Source organism: Malurus melanocephalus, unplaced genomic scaffold (assembly GCF_030028575.1).
Source record: "Malurus melanocephalus ecotype Western Australia unplaced genomic scaffold, MMel_1.1 scaffold_74, whole genome shotgun sequence".
NCBI lineage: Eukaryota > Metazoa > Chordata > Aves > Passeriformes > Maluridae > Malurus > Malurus melanocephalus.
The window spans coordinates 1,054,153-1,072,112 of NW_026623306.1; the positions used below are offsets into that span (position 1 = coordinate 1,054,153).

At 42.6% G+C, this 17,960-nt stretch overlaps 1 protein-coding gene and 1 long non-coding RNA gene across 4 annotated transcripts in view; one reads left to right on the forward strand and one right to left on the reverse strand.

Moving 5' to 3' along the window:
* Nucleotides 1-14,036, forward strand: part of LRP8 (LDL receptor related protein 8) — a 170,996-nt gene extending 156,960 nt beyond the window's left edge. For both annotated transcript variants that reach the window (XM_057367012.1, XM_057367013.1), the window contains 10 exons: nt 340-511; nt 2,880-3,107; nt 3,674-3,792; nt 5,195-5,334; nt 6,513-6,654; nt 7,106-7,258; nt 7,981-8,208; nt 10,095-10,163; nt 10,407-10,579; nt 11,471-14,036. In XM_057367012.1, coding sequence (XP_057222995.1) covers nt 340-511; nt 2,880-3,107; nt 3,674-3,792; nt 5,195-5,334; nt 6,513-6,654; nt 7,106-7,258; nt 7,981-8,208; nt 10,095-10,163; nt 10,407-10,579; nt 11,471-11,509 — 1,463 coding nt within the window. In that variant the 3' untranslated portion in view covers nt 11,510-14,036. The remainder of the gene's footprint in view (nt 1-339; nt 512-2,879; nt 3,108-3,673; nt 3,793-5,194; nt 5,335-6,512; nt 6,655-7,105; nt 7,259-7,980; nt 8,209-10,094; nt 10,164-10,406; nt 10,580-11,470) is intronic.
* LOC130574050 (uncharacterized) overlaps nt 1-17,960 on the reverse strand; it is a 44,586-nt gene that overhangs the window by 20,505 nt on the left and 6,121 nt on the right. For both annotated transcript variants that reach the window (XR_008965379.1, XR_008965380.1), the window contains exon 2: nt 7,616-7,711. This is a non-coding gene — a long non-coding RNA (uncharacterized LOC130574050). The remainder of the gene's footprint in view (nt 1-7,615; nt 7,712-17,960) is intronic.

Sequence of the window (17,960 nt, forward strand, 5' to 3'; positions counted from 1 at the left end):
GGGTATCTTAGCCACCCCTCCCCCTGCCCAGCTGTAAATCACTGAAATCTGGCCCAGGATTTTGCACGGAAATGGGAAATTGAAGATGAGGACGTTCCCCAGAGTGTTGCTTGTGGCTCAGTAGAACAGGCAGTCCAAGAGCCAGYGTGTGTTCAGGTACCACAGAGGTGCCTGTGTGTGACAGTCCTGCCTCTGGAGCAAGTTTCCACTTGCATTTAGTGTGGTGTAAAACACAGCTATCTGTGACTGATAGTTCCATTGTTGGTTGAGAAAAAAAAAGCTGAATCCAACCCYTGGGACAGCTGCTGACATGATAAATGTGCTGATTTTCTGTGGTAGGCAAGAGCCCATACCTGATCTTCACCAATCGCCAYGAGGTCCGTAAGATAGACCTGGTAAAAAGGGATTATTCCCGCATCATTCCYATGCTGAAGAATGTCGTAGCGCTGGATGTGGAGGTGTCAACAAACAGAATATATTGGTGTGACTTGTTCTACCGAAAAATCTACAGGTAAGGGGCAACAAAGGATGTGTGTGTTGGTCTCTTCCCAAAGCTGTGTTCCATCTGTACTCCCTAAAGCAATCCAGAGAACAGTGCAGGCTTCAGGACACCTGAAGGCTTTTCTGCCTTGACAGAATTACCTGTTGTGGCCCAGACTGGGTAATCCTTTTTAGGAATTGATAAAGACATCAAGGGCTTGTGCAGTTATCTCTGTGATAATACAGGGTGGCTTTTCATCAATGCTAGTCCCCACTGCAGTTAAATGTGGGCTCTTGTTTACTGAACCATGGATACTGCAAAGCAGGGCCAAGGCTGCTGCTGCGCTGTGAGTGTCGTACRGGAAGCCACAAAAGACCTGGCATCTGGAAACACAAAGGAGGCAAATAGAGGAAGCAAGGAAGCAGCAACACAGAMACAAGCTGCTGCCCACTGTAGCCTCTGGTAGACTGGGTTTAAATTCACAGCACCTGACCATAGTACATGTTCTGCAACTCTCATTCTCACTCCTCCTTCAGCTGTTTTTATGGCATCCATCACAGTTATTATGTGCTGGGGCTTATGAGTGTGCTTGGCCAAAAAAACATTTCATTTATGTGCTGAAAATCCCCTGAGTATATTCTGATTTGTATAGCTGTTGCAGCTTCTGCAGTGGTTTGCTCTGGATTTTAGCTAATGATCAGGCACAGGCTGATTGATGTCAGCACAGGGGAGCCAGGCCAGGGTTTCTGCAGGCCCTGGTAGCTTCTGTGCCACTGGCAAGGGTATCTGCCCAGGCTAAGCTAGGTATTGATCACCAGTGTCTGGGCAGGTACCCTGAGAGGCCTGTGGGGCTCTGAAAGGGGGGGGATGGTTCAGAAGAAAGCTGTCAGCTCTCACTGGGTCTGTCTGGGCAAGGGCTGAGTTCATACACAGAATTATCCAAGACACTGCTCCTGCAGCTCTCCAACAGCAAATGCCCTGGGCTGCAGGGAGTCCCTGGGAACAAGCACTCTGTGGTTGAGAGAATATTGCAAGGTGCAAACTGTGGTACAGAAGGTAATGCTGACAAGAGATCCCACCTTTCATAATGCTCACCCCACTTGCCTTTCCAGATCCTATCCTATTCAAGTGATTTCCCCTTTGGGGTGTCAGATCTTTTACAATATTTAGTTACTGGGAGAATTGGAATGCCACCTGTACTTGAGCCCTTCCATTGTGGAAGCCGTGGGAGCCTCCTGGCTTTCCCTCTTGCAGGCACAAGCAGGAAGYATGGAACACAACTGTCCCACTGGTGAGGGATTAACTGGCCTGGAATGTGCACTTAGAGCACATGGTGCTTGTCACACTGAAATCCTGGGGCTCTTGGGAGCACTGTCAAATGCCTGTAGAGCCCCAGTGTAACATTCCTTTGGTGCTGGGTCAGAGACAAGCCCAAATCATTCTTGTAGTAAAGATGCAGCATCTTGCTGGTCATSCAGGCTGACACTGCATGGGCCTCCCAGCCCTGACTGCAGATTGTAAAGCTGTCAGGAGCTGCTGGGTTTAGACAGTTYGGTTCCAAGATCTGATACTTGACAACTCAGCTACCATACAATTCACCTTCTAATTCCATGAGCAAAGACAGGATGGGCAGTGAACAGAAGATGTGAACCTTCTCATGATTTCAAATGTTTGGAGTGGGGGGCAGAAACTTCCTACTGTTTTATAACTGTTTTAAGACGTTCTGAATTATTCTAAGAGCCAGACCAAGCTTCTACAAACACTGATGCAAACTCAGAATAACTCAATTTCAGTTCACTCAGCAGAATTGGTACTGAGAGCAGAATCAGCTTGTATGGTTGTAGGAACAACATTTCAGATATTTATGAAACATCCATGTGGAATCTGCTGCCTTTCATTATCGTTTTGAAAGGCTGAAAGATTTTGAGGCTGCTACTAGTATTTAGTGAACATTTTCTTTGCATCTAATGAAATCACTTGCCAAATTAATGCAGCCTCATGAATTCCTTTGATGAATCATAATTAGCTACACAGCTCCTAATTCTGCGGTACATTTAAGCACATTTATKGCATGCTAAGTTCAACTCTGTTGAGGAGAGCCCTGGAGATTATATTTTTAATGTTCATAAATCCCATGAATCAATGCYGTGGAAGTTAACATGCCTGAAGTCAAGTGTTTTCCTGAATGGTGCAGTTACAGCAGGAAGCAGGTAGAACAACGAAATGACAGTTCCCTACTGTGGAAATGCTGCCATAGAGGAAGAGGGAAGTAAGAGGCCATAGGAGAAAGTAGAAGGCTGCAGGGAGCACCRTAAGGGTTCCTGTGTCAGCTGCACTGCCCATGGGGCCCAGCCTGTGGGAGCTGTGTGTGAGCCCTGTGACCCTCCTGTCCCTGCAGCGCCTACATTGACAAAGCGAGTGACACGGCCGAGCAGGTGATCCTGATCGACAGCCAGCTCAACTCCCCTGAGGGACTGGCCATTGACTGGGTTCACAAGAACATCTACTGGACAGACTCTGGAAACAAGACCATCTCAGTGGCCACTGCAGATGGAAGCAGGAGGAGGACACTTTTCAACAGTGACCTCAGTGAGCCCAGAGCCATCGCTGTGGATCCCACACAGAGGTAGGTGTCAACACCACAAACATCCCTTTGCCATCAGAGACATTCCAGTCGTCTTTTTGCCCCTGACAAACTTGGGGGTAGTTTTCATCTCACCAAGACCTCCGATGCCCTTTAAGATACACCCTGCAATGGGACTGTGGAGATTTAACTCACCCTTGGCAGGTCCCTGCTATTAAAGACAGTTCTGAAATTCATGGCCATGGTTCACATGTTCAAGGGGCCTGAGCTGGTCCTGGCRCAGAGGTTGTGCTGGGAAATGAGGTCTGTCTGACTTGTGTTTGGGCTATTTGGATGAGTGAATGCCAGGTACCTAAGAGGCACAGCCATGAGAGTTTACAAGGATTAGTTACTATAGTGACATTTTGCATTCCGGTACCTGCACTGCAGGTTTTGTGGCAGATTACCCAGTGAGAACTGCCTGTGGCTCCACCAGCAGAATTAACTGAAGGGGCTGAGGACTTTGCTATAATAAGGAGAGAACCTTAGGGCACCTCCTACTGCAATCAGCAGTGCAGGTTTCTCAACTAGACTCCAAGTTACTGTTTTCTTGCCTCTGCCTCTGTTAGGTTCATGTATTGGTCTGACTGGGGAGACAAAGCCAAGATYGAGAAGGCTGGTCTGAACGGCGTGGGGCGGCAGGTGCTGGTCACCGACAACATTGAGTGGCCAAATGGCATCACACTTGGTAAGTGTCCAGGTCAGAGCTACACTATCCAGTGGGGATGAAGGAAAGCTGATTTTATTGTTAGGCAGGAAAACAGAATGATAAATGGCAAAGTCACCTGCACACACAAATCCTGAACTAGTCTGTCACTATTGCTCACAAACATCAGTTCCTTTATTTCAGTAGCACAAGCAGGAAGTTTTGCTGCAGTCAGAACCTCATACTGCAGGAGCCTTGAGTTGCTTGTCATTGTGCCTTAAGGCAAAGGGGGAAGATGCAGAGCTGTGACAACCCTTTGGAATCCAGAAAGCATCAGAGTGTTAAGTGTCTGGGTCTGTGTCGGGAGCCATGTCAGGATCCTGCACTGGACTGATGAATGCCCAGGAAAAGGGACAGGGCCTGCAGAACCCATTCCCTGTCACCATTCCYTGCCTGCCCAGCTGCTCAGGGCAAATGGAACCCATCACTGGGCTGTGGTGGTTCTCACTGCCATACTAAGCTGTGAGTGGAAAGGAAGTTTCATGGAGCARCAGGGAACATTTTGCTCTGGAGATGGAGCTGTGTGTGTTTAACACCAGGCAGATAAGAGGTTCTCTGCTTGGCTTTGAAAATTCTGGCCATGKCAAGGATGTGGGAGGAAATGCTGCTGCTACTACATACTGCTGAAGTGCTACTGCTGTGAACAAATAATGCTATCATTTAGTAATTAAGAAATTAATTAATGACATGTTTAATTATATAACTTGTTTTGCTGGCTCTTATCCACTTGCATTCTGTTCAGTGAATCTCATCCAAAATGAGTGAATTTGCTCCAGAAAGAGAAATGCAGTGCTTAGCATTCCAAATAACATTGTATCCTTTCCTGCCACTCTTAACTGCACCCTCCCCAAAACGAGCTGGTTGTGATRGGACTGTTCCCACCAGCGATTCCCCCAGTCTGCAGTCTTAAGAAGGGTTTCTGGACCCAGCATTCTTCTTCACTGAAAATGTGTGAATCTCACAGCTCCTTTAGAGAGGTGTTTCTTTGGAATCTCAGTAGTTGTTCTCCARCAGAGGCCAAGGCCTGAACAGCCTTGGGAGGGATGGAGTTTCTCACTCAGGCACTGACGGAGGGAATCTGGGAAGCCCAAACTCCTGCTGCCCTGCTGCTCCTGGTAACAAAAGAACCTCATTGTACAAGGCTGTCAGTCAGGCATTCCCCACACACACACAGAGCAAAATGTTCCTCCTTTTTAATCTTATTTATAGGGTTTTATCCCAGCATATCTGGGCACYGATTCAAAATCAGAACTAGTGTTAAAAAAAAAATAGCCCCAATAACAAAGAGATTAGTCATGCWGCCAGCAGGAAAAACATGCTGGGCAAGCGCAAAAGAGTTGCAAGAGCYGTGTGTAATTTTGCTTCATTGTGTTTTACTTTCCAGATTTGCTGAATCAGCGTCTGTACTGGGTAGACTCCAAATTGCATTCACTGTCCTGCATTGATTTCAATGGCAGCAACAGAAAAGTTCTGATCTCCTCTGTGGATGATCTGAGCCATCCTTTTGGCTTGGCAGTRTTTGAGGTAAGAGTGGAAAACGGATGCAGAACAGACTGGAGCCTGTAAGAGGTCTCAGAGCTCTTTTTGATTAAAAGCTCTGCCTTTTGCACAGCACTGAGAGCTCAGTGAGGGTGGCCGCTGCTATAGAAACCGATTAACCTGGTGAGGGTTCAGCAGGGAAATTGGTTTTTAAAGCCCTTAATCAAGAGCAATGTGCTATCTCATGCTTTTACCTAATGAAGCACCAGTRCATTGGATGATCAGGGGAATAAATGCTTCAACTTTGGCACTCACTGTGGGCAACTAATAGCAGAGAAAGGTCCAGTTGGCTTTTGGCTCAGGAAAACCCTTGTCCTTAATCCCTTATTCCTCCTATATGAAGTGTGTGATATCTGGGCATCTAACTTTGGGCATGAGTTTCTCCAGGGCATTGCTGCTCTTTAGTATCATCCCCATCAGCAGCATTTGGAAGGATCTCTTAGGTTATTTCAACTCTCCCCATGCTTCCTGGTCTGAATGGCTGGGTAGAATAACAGACAGCCCTTTTGCTTTTGTGAAGCTGCCCTTGTCCAGCAATGTGGCTTTCCTTACAGAAACACGTATGAGTTTAGCAGGCAGAGCACTCACCAATGACCAAGCAACTAAATACTGTTTGATAACTGCTATTCCTGGGTACCTCATTCACTGAGAATTTTGTATCTTTCATTATAGTATGCCATGCAAAAGATAGTAATAAGAGAAAGAGGTGCTCAGCTTCTAGGTAGGCTCTAAGCACTGGCCTCTTCATAGATTCCTGTTTAATGCAGGTCTTATCTTTAGAAAGATAATGAAAAAAATCAGCAAAGATAACAAATGTTTCTAGTATGAGTACAGCCCTTCGCTCATGATCTGCCTCAGCTCACAAAGAAAACATAGTTCAGAAACAACACAGATGCARCTTGTCTGTACCTTAGCAAATTTCTGCTCCCTCACCTCAGTCTCAGAGCTACTCAGAATTACATAGCACTTTGTAAACTTGTAGAAGTGCTGGGCTTTTGAACATTGTCCAAAACAGAAAGAAACAAGCTGCAGACAACAGTAGCATGAACCAAAGGTGCCCCAAGGTAGGAACATGGTGAACTGACTTTGTGACTGCTGGAGTTGAATCCAGCTCGAGCAGGATTTGAGCAGGCCAGGTCAGGAATCCTGTCCATTCCCTGCAGGACAGAGTGTTCTGGACTGACCTGGAGAATGAAGCGATCTTCAGTGCAAACAGGCTCAATGGCTTGGACATCTCCATTCTGGCAGAGAATCTCAATAACCCTCATGACATCGTGGTGTTTCATGAATTAAAGCAGCCCAAAGGTAAGCACCCTGTCCTCAGCGTGTCATGGCTCTGGATCAGGTTTATTTGAGCTGGCAAATGAAATGCTCTCTGATGGTTCTTGATGAGAGAGAATGCACAGGTAATAATGGGAAATCAATGCCTAATGTTTACTGTTCCTGCATAATTAATTCAGCAGCAGCATTTATTGGRGAATCTGCAATTTGCTAATAGCTGTTTAATTAGCATCTGTGATAACAGTGAGTTACTCTTGTCATTGTGATGCTTCCCATTCATTATGTATTTGGGAAGTTTTTATAGTACTGTGTAAGGTTCCGCTCCACTGTACAAACTGTAAAGATGCTTAAACAGTGTGATAATTTGAGGTAGGGAGTGGAAGAAGGTATTTTCAGAGGATCTTACATTTCTTTACCAAGGGCAAAAAACAAATAATTAGAAAAATAACTTGTCTTTTCTTCCATCCTTGACCAGCACCAGATTCCTGTGAGCTCAGCCCCCAGCCAAATGGAGGCTGTGACTAYCTGTGTCTTCCTGCACCTCAGATTTCTCCCCATTCCCCCAAGTACACTTGTGCCTGTCCTGACAATATGTGGCTGGGTCCTGACATGAAAAAATGCTACAAAGGTAAATACAATCACATCTCCATTTCATTATTCCAACAAAATCATTTTTACAGTGAATATATTTCCTGATGCTGGAAACACAAACACCAGCTTCTTTAGTCCACTCTTGCTGCCCTCTGAACACAGCAGCGCTGTGGTGTCCTTTGTTGAAAATGTGCTTATTTTGGAAAGCTTAACCAGAAAAAAAAAGAACAGGAAGGACGGAAAAAAAGAACTAGAGCCCAGCACTAGAAGTGTGAATAGTCAATAAATAATTAAAATTGATTACTCATATATTGATATTTTATTATGTCATCTATAAATGCAATATATGCTTATATATACTTAGATATCTATATATCTATCTATAGATAGATACCAGATCTGGAGAGGCCACAGTCATTGCTGATAATCCTGAAGAGATGAATGGTTTCAGTGTAGTTTTCCATAACATATTTCATTATCTTCTGAGGTTCTGAAAAAAAGCCACAAGTTTGTTAACTTCTTAGCTACCTTCAATACAGAGTACTTTTTTTATCAGTATTAAGAGATCAAGCTTGACTTCAGGAAATCGTTTCTGTAGCTTTAGGCAGAGAACTATTGATAGTTTGACTACCTGGGAAATAGAAYTGGAATTTGGTTTCTGCTTGTCTTCATTAAATGTAACGGTCCTTCCCAGATTCGTGTCACCATTTGTAATTTGTTTTGTGTACTTGCAAATCTCATTGTTGCTCTTTTTTTCAGATCTTCCAACTACAGCAACTCCTGTAGTGGTTTCCACAACTGCAGCATCCCGTGCTGCTGGCACCACAACCATCGCTGCTGTACCTGGCAGTGCCAACACCACTGAAGTTGTCCCCAAAGCTGTACCAGAAGCTACMATTACCACCCCAAGTCTTCATTTACCTTCCACCACATCAATCCTGATAGACTCTGAGATCACCACTGGAAACAGCAATTTATCACAGCACTGTAAGARAATGAGATTCTTCTTTTTTCTCTGTTTGTGGTATCACAATTCCTCATGTATTGGGGGAGACCTGACCTAATGTCTGAGTCCCAGAGGGGGCAGGTTCAGGCACATCCTGGTGCATAGCAGGAGACATCAGCTCCTCCCTCTGCAGWCACCTGGCTTAAAATGGCTGCTGTGAATCCAGTCACTTGGCATATTAAGGCACTTATATCAGGTTTTATCCCAGACACATGAATGGCCCCGAAAGTTCACACCAGCCCTTGCCTTGCACTGGSTCATCGCAGCTTCAGTGTGGTTTGCAGTACTGCTGCAGGCAGTAGAATGGATGATTCTGCAGGTGCTTCACCTATTTTAATTGTTTCATTATTAATGTGATCCAGCACAAGTTCTGGGTGAAAAATTCCCCCTGTGCAGCTTTAGTGCTGCTGGACATGTGGAATCRCTACAGCCCAAGACAAGCTGCCTCTGGTTTGTGTGGCCGTGCTTGGCATGTTAATGTGGCCTCATCATGACACAGGTTTGAAGTTTTGCATTATTTATCAGAAAAACATCCCAGTGGAGAGCACTAATAGGCTCTCCTCAATGGAACACCAGCCTACATCTCAGAGCTAACAGGCAATCCCTCCAGGTCCTGCTGCCAAGGCAAAGCAGAAAGGCTGAACTGCTGTTSAAAAAAAAAAAAATCTAGTCCAGAGAGAAGTTTTTTCTCTGCAGGACTTCAAACAGAYATGTATGTTTAAGAACAGTAAAATGCTTCTTACCCCCAAATGTTTCATTGTCTACATGGCATCTGGAAAGCAGCAMTATACCACCCCTGTCTGTAAGAACAGTGGTGCAGTGCATTGCATGCTGCACAGGGAAAGCATAGTCCAATCGCTAAAATGCCTTCAGTTCTCTTTGTGCAAGTTTCTTTCAAATGCAATAATTACCTTTTAATAAGCCGTGGAAGCAAGGTGCTTTTATTGTCCACTTTGGAAGCAGTCTGGCTTTTYATTAAGTAAATAACTGTGTAATTGAACAGCCTGCCACAGGGAAGTTTATTTAAAGGTTGCATGAACTTATGTATCAAAAGAAAAACTATWATTAGTTCCTCCTCTCTCAATTCCTGATACTTTAGCAAAAGTAAATTTTCTATACTGATCCCCTGTATAAGAGCTCAGAGTGAACATTTTAAAGTATGGAAATTTAAAGGATATTGAATTTTTTAAAATTGTCTTTCCCTAAAATTGCTTTTTTCTCTTGTAAGCACACTATTGAATTTTGAGGTCATTCTTGCATGCTGGGGACAGGCTGAAGCAAGGACAGCTATATGTGTTCACTAACTCCTTAGCTGTAAATAATGAAAAAGCTAAGAATTAAACAGAGATGCTGTGCAGATGGCTTTGAACTACATTCTTATTCTGACAGTTCAATAAATCTTTAATTGTGTCAGTACTAGAAAGTGTTCTGCTGTGGATTTTTAAGAGCGCTGTTCACCATCCCCTAATCCGTGCATGGCATTTCCATTAAATGTCATGTTTTCAAAACTGGCCTCCTTTTTTGTGCTTGAAAATTAGAGGCCTAAGCACAGTCACCCATTTCTGGTCAGAGTTTCCCTGACAGCCCTGTACCAAGCATGTCCCTTCACAGGCCACAGGCTCTGGGATGCCCCTGTCCCCYGGCGAGGCAGCAGCACTGCAGGAACCTCATTCCTCAGGAGGAGCTCAGCTCAGCCCAGATCTGTTTGTGCTGCTCTGTGTCGCCAGAATAATTTTATTATGAAACGTTTTGTAAATTCTTTTATTATGAAAGCTTTCTGATGGGCAGAACAACATGGGTACTAACAGAAAACATCTTTTAAAACCAGCAAATAAGTTAAATGATCAGAACACTTCTGTAATTACAGATGCAAATGATGATGAAGTCTTCGGTTCAACTGTGACAGCAGCTGTGATTGGAATTGTCATTCCTGTGGGTAAGCAGATTAGATTTAAACTTTGAAGGAGATCACACTGAAGTGCAATACCAAAATACTGTATTTATCACAATTATTACGCTTTTCCAGTTCTCAGGGGTAGGGTGAGAAAGAGTACAGGAACTGTTGAACTGGGGAAGAGTAGCCTGGCTTTGAGAAAATGTTCTGAGGATGGCTGCCAACATGGGAACATCCCAGCAGATCCRTGCCTGACTAACAGCCCTTTCTCTCCCCTCTCCTCAGTGGTCATTGGCTTGCTGTGCATGGGGGGATATCTCATCTGGAGAAACTGGAAACGGAAGAATACTAAAAGCATGAATTTTGATAATCCAGTTTATAGGAAGACAACAGAAGAGGAAGATGAAGATGAAATCCACATTGGGCGAACTGCCCAAATTGGACACGTGTACCCAGCAGTAAGTACCTGGGGAGGTGGCTGATGGAGAAGATTAATTTTATGGAGAGTTCCAATACAGAATTTGGATTAGTGCTGCTTATTTGCCATCTAATGACAAAAAACAGAGCTTCTTTAGTATCCTTGATTAGGCAGAAGCCTAAACTTCTGGCAACCCATGCAGCTGTCATAGAATAGAGTGCTGTGTATCAGATACTCTGCTCCAATGAAGAATAATTGTCCTAATCAATGCACCAATCTGACAAATGTATAGCTCCCTCAAGAGCTACCTCAGTTTGGAACAGGYGATTACTCATCCTCCACTGGATTCCATTATATCTTGTGCTTAGGCTTTAGTGTCTAAACTATCTTAGGGATAAACTGTGTCTCTGTACAAACCAGGGAGAATATTTTGTCTGTAGTGACAGTAKAAAGAAAAGCCCCTCACAAGGAGGAGTGAGGGAGGTTCTGCAAGAAGTTAAGGAAAAGGATCCCCCTCCAGAGCAGCATCCCTGGGGAGAGGAGCACTGGCAGGTGTAACTGCGCTATATTTTCAGAGGGGAGCAGAAAGTTCCATAGTAATGAGTGAAGGCGATACAGCTCCTATGGGCAGGCAGCTGGGTAGGTAATGTCCTATATCATCTAAAGGTCCCACACAAGATCATGCTGGAGAAGATGCCATCCCGTACAAGAAACCTTATCCAAAACAGGAAGAACAGGAAACTTTCCAGCACCTCTTTAGTAAGTGACCTTTAGTAAGTAAGCACACTTAAGCAAGTGACCTTATTTGGGGAGAAAAAAAATCACTATCTAGAATTGATTTGTCACCAATACACTTAGGCACAACCATGGGAGTTTTAACAAGAAATGTAAGTCATCACAGTTCACAAAAGTGTGTTTTTTCCCTCCCCAGCGTGTAGCATTAAGCTTAGAAGATGATGGGTTGCCATGAGGATGAAGATGCTGCTCCAATCRACTGAACACTGAACAAATCTGCTTTGGATCACAGAACCTGCTTCTTCTTTTTGGTCATTATTTATGTTGCAGAAGGGTAACCACAAAGTTATAATGAACTGCAAACATCCAAAGGATGTGAGAGYTTTGTATGTATAATCTTTTATACACATTTTAACTTGTTGCACTACCCATTTGTGATAGTGAATAAGCAACAGCTGAGCTACTAACTCAATGTACATAACCAGCCAGGCTGAAGGTTCAGTAGCTAYTGCTTTATTTTAAGACTATATTTATAGATATTTTGTAAATATGTTGAATATGCTTTGTGGCTATCCATCAACATAAGTAAAATAAATTCTGTACAGGCAGTTTAGAAATATTTATTAACAAAATCTGGATTATAAGATCTGTTCTGTAAATATAGTAGAGGGGTGAGAGTATTTATTTTTTGTATGTTTGGCTTGCTGTGCATAGATTATCTGTGTATATATCTATCTGGACAAGATAGATATATAGGCATATAAATATATACATATATATAAAAATATATACATATATTTTAAAACTACTAGCCTACATTTATGAAAATTAGGGATAATTGAATTTTTACAGGATGTTTGAGAMGTTTGCTTTGAAATCTAAAGACACTATGTAAGGAAGAGCTGTAGTGTAAGATAGCTGACCAGTGAAGCACTCCATAACAAACAGCTTCTGATTTCCATCCTGGCTTTTAAGGGTTGCTTTTACATTTTCCAGTTTATTCCATGAAGAATCCAAGCAGTGCATTTAACTGGAGAGCTATTGCCTACAGCGTTTCAGTCAGGGGAAAATCCTACAGCACCCAGGGTTTTTGTGCCGTATTGTTGCTTTTTTTACAGCTTGGTACAAATCTGATTYGTTTTTTATTTGTTTGTTTCTAAAAGTAAATCTGAATGCTTTTCCACACTTGGAATCTTGCACCTCTCAAATCAGCTCATGTTTAACAAAGATTTAGCCATATATTTCCACACTCCCAAGTGAGTGCCCTCCTTAGTTCATTAGGAAAATAACACAATAACAAAAGTCACTTCCTTTCCTCCTTGCCCGTGTCCCCTGTTCATGCTGATTAAAAATCCAATTTTATGAGCTGCTGTAGGCACACACAGAACTCTTTGAAGTGCAGCAGTTCCCTTCCAAACTACTGCTCATGGAAGAGCATGCACCGTGGGAGATCTCCTGGAGCACAGACCACTGGGCAAGGAGGCCAGAGCAGGTTAAAAACTTCCAGCCTTACCAATGTCTTTGGCTGGGTCATCCTGCCCCTTGTTTTTTCTCATCTCATTCTGTAGGATTTCCTGGGAATTCTGTGGGGAGTGAATACATTTACCTCCCACTGCATAGTGGACTAGTACCTCCCTAAACTGTACCAAGTCCTAGAGAAATCTKCCTCATGTTTTTATGTCAGTCCAAGCTTTTGTATTTGAGTCAGTAGAAGAAACTCAGCCTGAGTAGGTTTGAATTTTTTTTTCCTTTTTTCCTTTTGTTTTTCTTTCTTTTAGAATAAATTTACAGTGTAAGGTGRGCTGGAAGCTGATTCTTGACTAAGCGAAGGAAGAAAGTGTCTAAAGCCCTGGTATGCATTATAAACATAATACACACTCTCAAATGCCTCATGACCTGCATACACAATASAAAAGTAATCAAGCATCCTTCTATTCCAAATTTTAGATTTTAACGCAGTTACAAAATGAGTGAGATATCCCATTATTGTTTTAAGTTATGAAGCTCTCTTTCTACAAATCCATGCACTGTGTGCATGAAGAAAAAAGCTGAGAAAGGCTGTATGTGATAACACTGTAACTAACAGACGAATGTAAATATATATGAAAGTTCTACAGTTTTGATACTTTTTTAAGAACACATACACACAAACAAACCTGTACAAACCACGTGTAAAGGCTGCAGGTTTTTTCAAACCATTGTAAATGAACTCAATGTGCAGTGCTGATTTCAAACTTTACGGATTTGTAACTACTGAGAAGTCAAAACACCAAATTTGTTTTTTAAGAAATTAATTATTTTAAATAATGGTTCAGATTGGTAGGGTGATATTTAACATTGTAATCATTTCTGCTCTGTCTTGTCATACTGAAGTTCTGTTAGAGTAAGTTCTTGCTTGGTGCCTTTTGTGTTTCAGTTCTTACTTTCTGGACAAAAGGCCCAGGGAGGGGCGGGGGGGCTCTGTGTAACACTTGCTGTACTGGAAACCAAATGAACACGTTTGTAAAACAGTGCACTGTTTCTATAGAAAGATTAAATTTTTTTATCTGGGACTACTCAACTAATTACTTCCTGGTGTCTGAAATGGGACTGAGTCATATTTTGGTCTGAGTTTTCCTTAACTCTTAATTGCCCAAATCCAGAGTGGGATTTGGGAGCACTGCTGGGTAATGCAGCTGTTCAGCTGCAGTGTCACAATAGCAGCGCTGAAGACASTTCACAATCCACATGTGAATAAACAAAGCATTCTGAATGGTCTTTCTCTGCCACTTCCGTTTTGGTCATCTGCAGATCACATGAACTGTGCCACCTTRTTTTACTTGTATGGCTTCAAGCACTGACTTCCCTGCCAAGACACAAATCTCAGAGTCCAATTTTACACAGATGAACTTGTGGCTTTTGCTATCACAGCAGCAGAGACAGTGACATAAAAGATCAGCTTCAAAATAGATCACCTCCCAGAGAATCCCTGGGATGGAGGCCCATCTGCCTCAGGGTGCTGAATGTGGATTTCTCATTCCAGCCATGATAGCAACTTCCAGAAGAAGCCAACAAACACCAGGTCAGGCTGACTTCTTAGSTCTTGCAGGAGGGCAGTAATGCCAGCTTGTATCTGCAACTATGCACCAGCAAATTCTCAGAATGAGAATTAACATGCTTTAAAATATGATACTCTTTTTTCAAATTATTTGCAGCATTCAAATCTCCCCATGTTCTTCAGTGAAAAAATATTTCCTTACGGGATTAGCCACAGCTGCTGCTAAGTTCCCCACACTATTAAGGAAACCACTGTAATCTTGTCAGTGGTGATAAGGCAGTGCCTTAGCAGGGAGTTAAGTTATGATAGTGAAACAAGCAAATCTCCCTGATAGTTTGATAGGCCCCTGCCTGGTTCCATGGATGATGTACACAGGATTACAGAAGGCTGGACTGATAATTTTGTCTTCACATCAGTTCTTCAGCCCTTGCCTCGAGGCAACAAAGTCAGGTGGAAGAGGAGAGGTTTCACCTACAGTTCTTGGCCAAGTACAACTGAGGCCAAATTACAAAGACATTCCACATTACCCTATTCAAGACTTTATCTGCTGAGYCTGCCAATCAAGGAATTAATTAGTTCCAACTGCAGTAATTTATTTTCATGCATATATTCCCCCACTGGGGCTCTGCTAAAAGCACATACATTAATTTAATTCAAGCCATTACCCATAAAAGATGATGGAAAGCCTTACAACCAAACATTCAAGAAAAATCCCTGAATCTACGTATTTTACTAATAAGRCACAGACCTAAATAAGTTCTAAGCRAAGACAACACCTTGAAATWATGCTCAGAAGATAAACAAAATTTGGAAGGTAATRCTTAGGTCTAAGTTTCATTGACAGGGATTTTCTTACAAAGGCTAAAGTTGACTTCTAGACTTCCTGTAATGAAAAGCTGACTTGAAATTACTGGAAATTTACATTATTGTTAGCAATATCCGAAAGGCGTATCACATTTAAAAGCCTTACCTCATAAACTGACTTCATATTGCTTTGATACTAAAGGCATCAGTGGCAATAAAAGACGAAGCTAATACTAAAAACTTTTTCAATCATGTCAGTGGCTGGTAGCCTATAGGAAGCAGATGAAGTTAACAAAATCTCTTGCTATAGAGGTCTTTTTTGCAGGAAAGGCCAAATTAAAACCTTTTTGCCCTTTTGGAGTTCAGCTGACACAAGCTCCATCCCAGTGGGGTGAGGCATGAACCATCCAAACCACATCTCCCTTTGTTTCTTTTTTTTTAAAAAAGGCAATTTAAAAACTATCCATATAGACTCCAGTCATAAAACCCTACTTTGTCTCCTGCAGACTAAGAGACAAAAACAAGAGCTTAGGCTCACAATCCCCAATGACAGTTAAAGTTGTTCCTTTGCCTTGGCTATCACTCTGCCCAGGACATAACTACAAATGAGCAGTGATGCTTTACTCCTTACAATTCACCCACACAACCACAGAAAGTTTTGGTATTTTCTTCAATTATGTCATCAGTTTACAGAAGCCCTTTAGCTTCAATATCTGCTGCCCAGAGAGGCTGTGGCTGCTGGAAGGGTTCAAGGCCAAGTAGGAGTATCTTGGGCTAGTGGAAGGTGTCCCAGTCCATGACAGGAGGCTGACACTGGATAATCTTAAAGGTCCCTTCCAACCCAAACCATTCTATGATGCCATGAATATGTAAGGCACCAAAATTATTAAACTAGAGAACGTATGATATTCAAAGTATAATCACTGCTCTAGAATAGACTAAGTAATACAAATATACACAGATAGGGATGTACCCCAAGCCTGATTTATACACAGCCAAAGACATGGGCCATCTGCAGACTTAGATAAATTAATTGAAAAGCTGTGACAGGAGCATATGATGATGATGTGTTGTTTGTAGCACATTACTTTGGACTTTCAGCTACACTATGCCAGGAATTAGCTACAGTTCTGGTTTCCCATAGCAACAGGATATACGGGACAAATTGCTCAGGAAAACCCAGCTGAATGGGAGCTGTACCTCCCATAATGAGCTACACCAGGTGTTCCTTGGTTTGCAGGAAAGTGAAAAAAGGCTCCTCCATGTGCATCTGCAATACTTCTTGCATTTAATTAAAATGTACCCCTTTTCATAGGAGCAAGTGTTCCATTCTCTTACTGCTTTAGACTCTGCAGACAAGCCTGGACAACCCAAGGAAGGATGGACTAAACCCACTGAATTTTCCCCTAGATTCCCCTTTACTAAGTCTTGTGCACAGAATTGTGCTTATGAAGCCCYTGTCACTCAGTCACTGACCCTGTACAGTGACCACAGAGCAGTTCTGCATTGATCRTGCTTTAAATGTGACTGCCCAAATGGCTGCATGCAGATCTCCACTACCTGACCTGATAATGTGGTGTCACATCAGAGATGGCTTCTCTGTGAGAAGCAAGGTGGTGGGCAAGCAGGTGGGCATTTGGCAAATCCACCACCTGGAACTGGGCAAGGAGAGCAAAGTGAAGCTTTCTGGGGGAGCACAAACAGTTCAACAGCAAGGACTCACTCACAACTTGGCCAAAATATAAACACAYATCAGCATTTGTACTTGGATATTAATGTGATGCAGAATTATCTCCCTCTTCCCTGAGGGACCTGTGTGCCATCTGTGTGACCTACACAGGCAAGCTACAAAGGCTTCAATTTAGTCCTAAATACTGAAGGAGCCCCTTCTAATGAGCAGGTATACAGAAGCTTTATAATTTCAGTGAGTCACTTCAAGGCAAAAATCATAATGAAGACAACATAATTTGTACTGTCAATTGCTATTACTGCTATRAGGGCTGCAGAACAGAGCAAGCTTTGATTTAATATCTCCCTTTTAGAGCACACTCTACGTTCATAACAAGAACAAGGCCAAAAAGGAATAACCTTCAGGTGCTCCTGCAGATCAGGAGTCCACAGCCATATATTATTTTGATTACCATTCCCTCATTTGAGAAAAATCAACACAGTGCTATCAGAATATTTATGTCATCAGACCAATGAATCTCCAATGAGATGTGAAATTATATTCATAAAGTATTAACTACTGCATTTTTGAGACTTTTGAGAGTACCTCTTGGGTTYTTTGGGCTACAGAGAAGCCATCTTTCCCAAATCATGCAGTAACTTTGCTGCCTGACACTGATTTTATGCAGTATCAGTTTTGCCTACTTACCCCCACCTCTGCAGCAGTAGGCCTCCAGTATCTTCTCCACCAAYATTTTTTAAGAGCAAATACTGATCAAAGTATAAAGTTTGCTTCCAGAGAGGGTGAGATGAACTGATAAGGAAGGAGAATGAAATGTGAATTATCTGAGAGCAATGGCAATTAGAAAGAAACAAAGGGCAGCTGGKCTGGAACTGTGAGAGGGCAGCCCCAGCTGACACCTATTCAGAAGATCTGATAATCCTCTAACAAGGAACTTGAACCAGCAAGTGCATACACACAGGTGCTGCAGACAAGAAACAGAACAACTAGGAAGAAAAAATACAGAGGAGAACTTTTCAGATGTGAATTCATGTCAGCCTTTGGCACCTGATCATTAGCACTTGGTGTAAAGCAAAAATATTGGGCAGTTTGCAAATTGTGTTCACATATAATTACTGTGGTGGCATTCACTACATCCAACAAGAGATGCAAAGA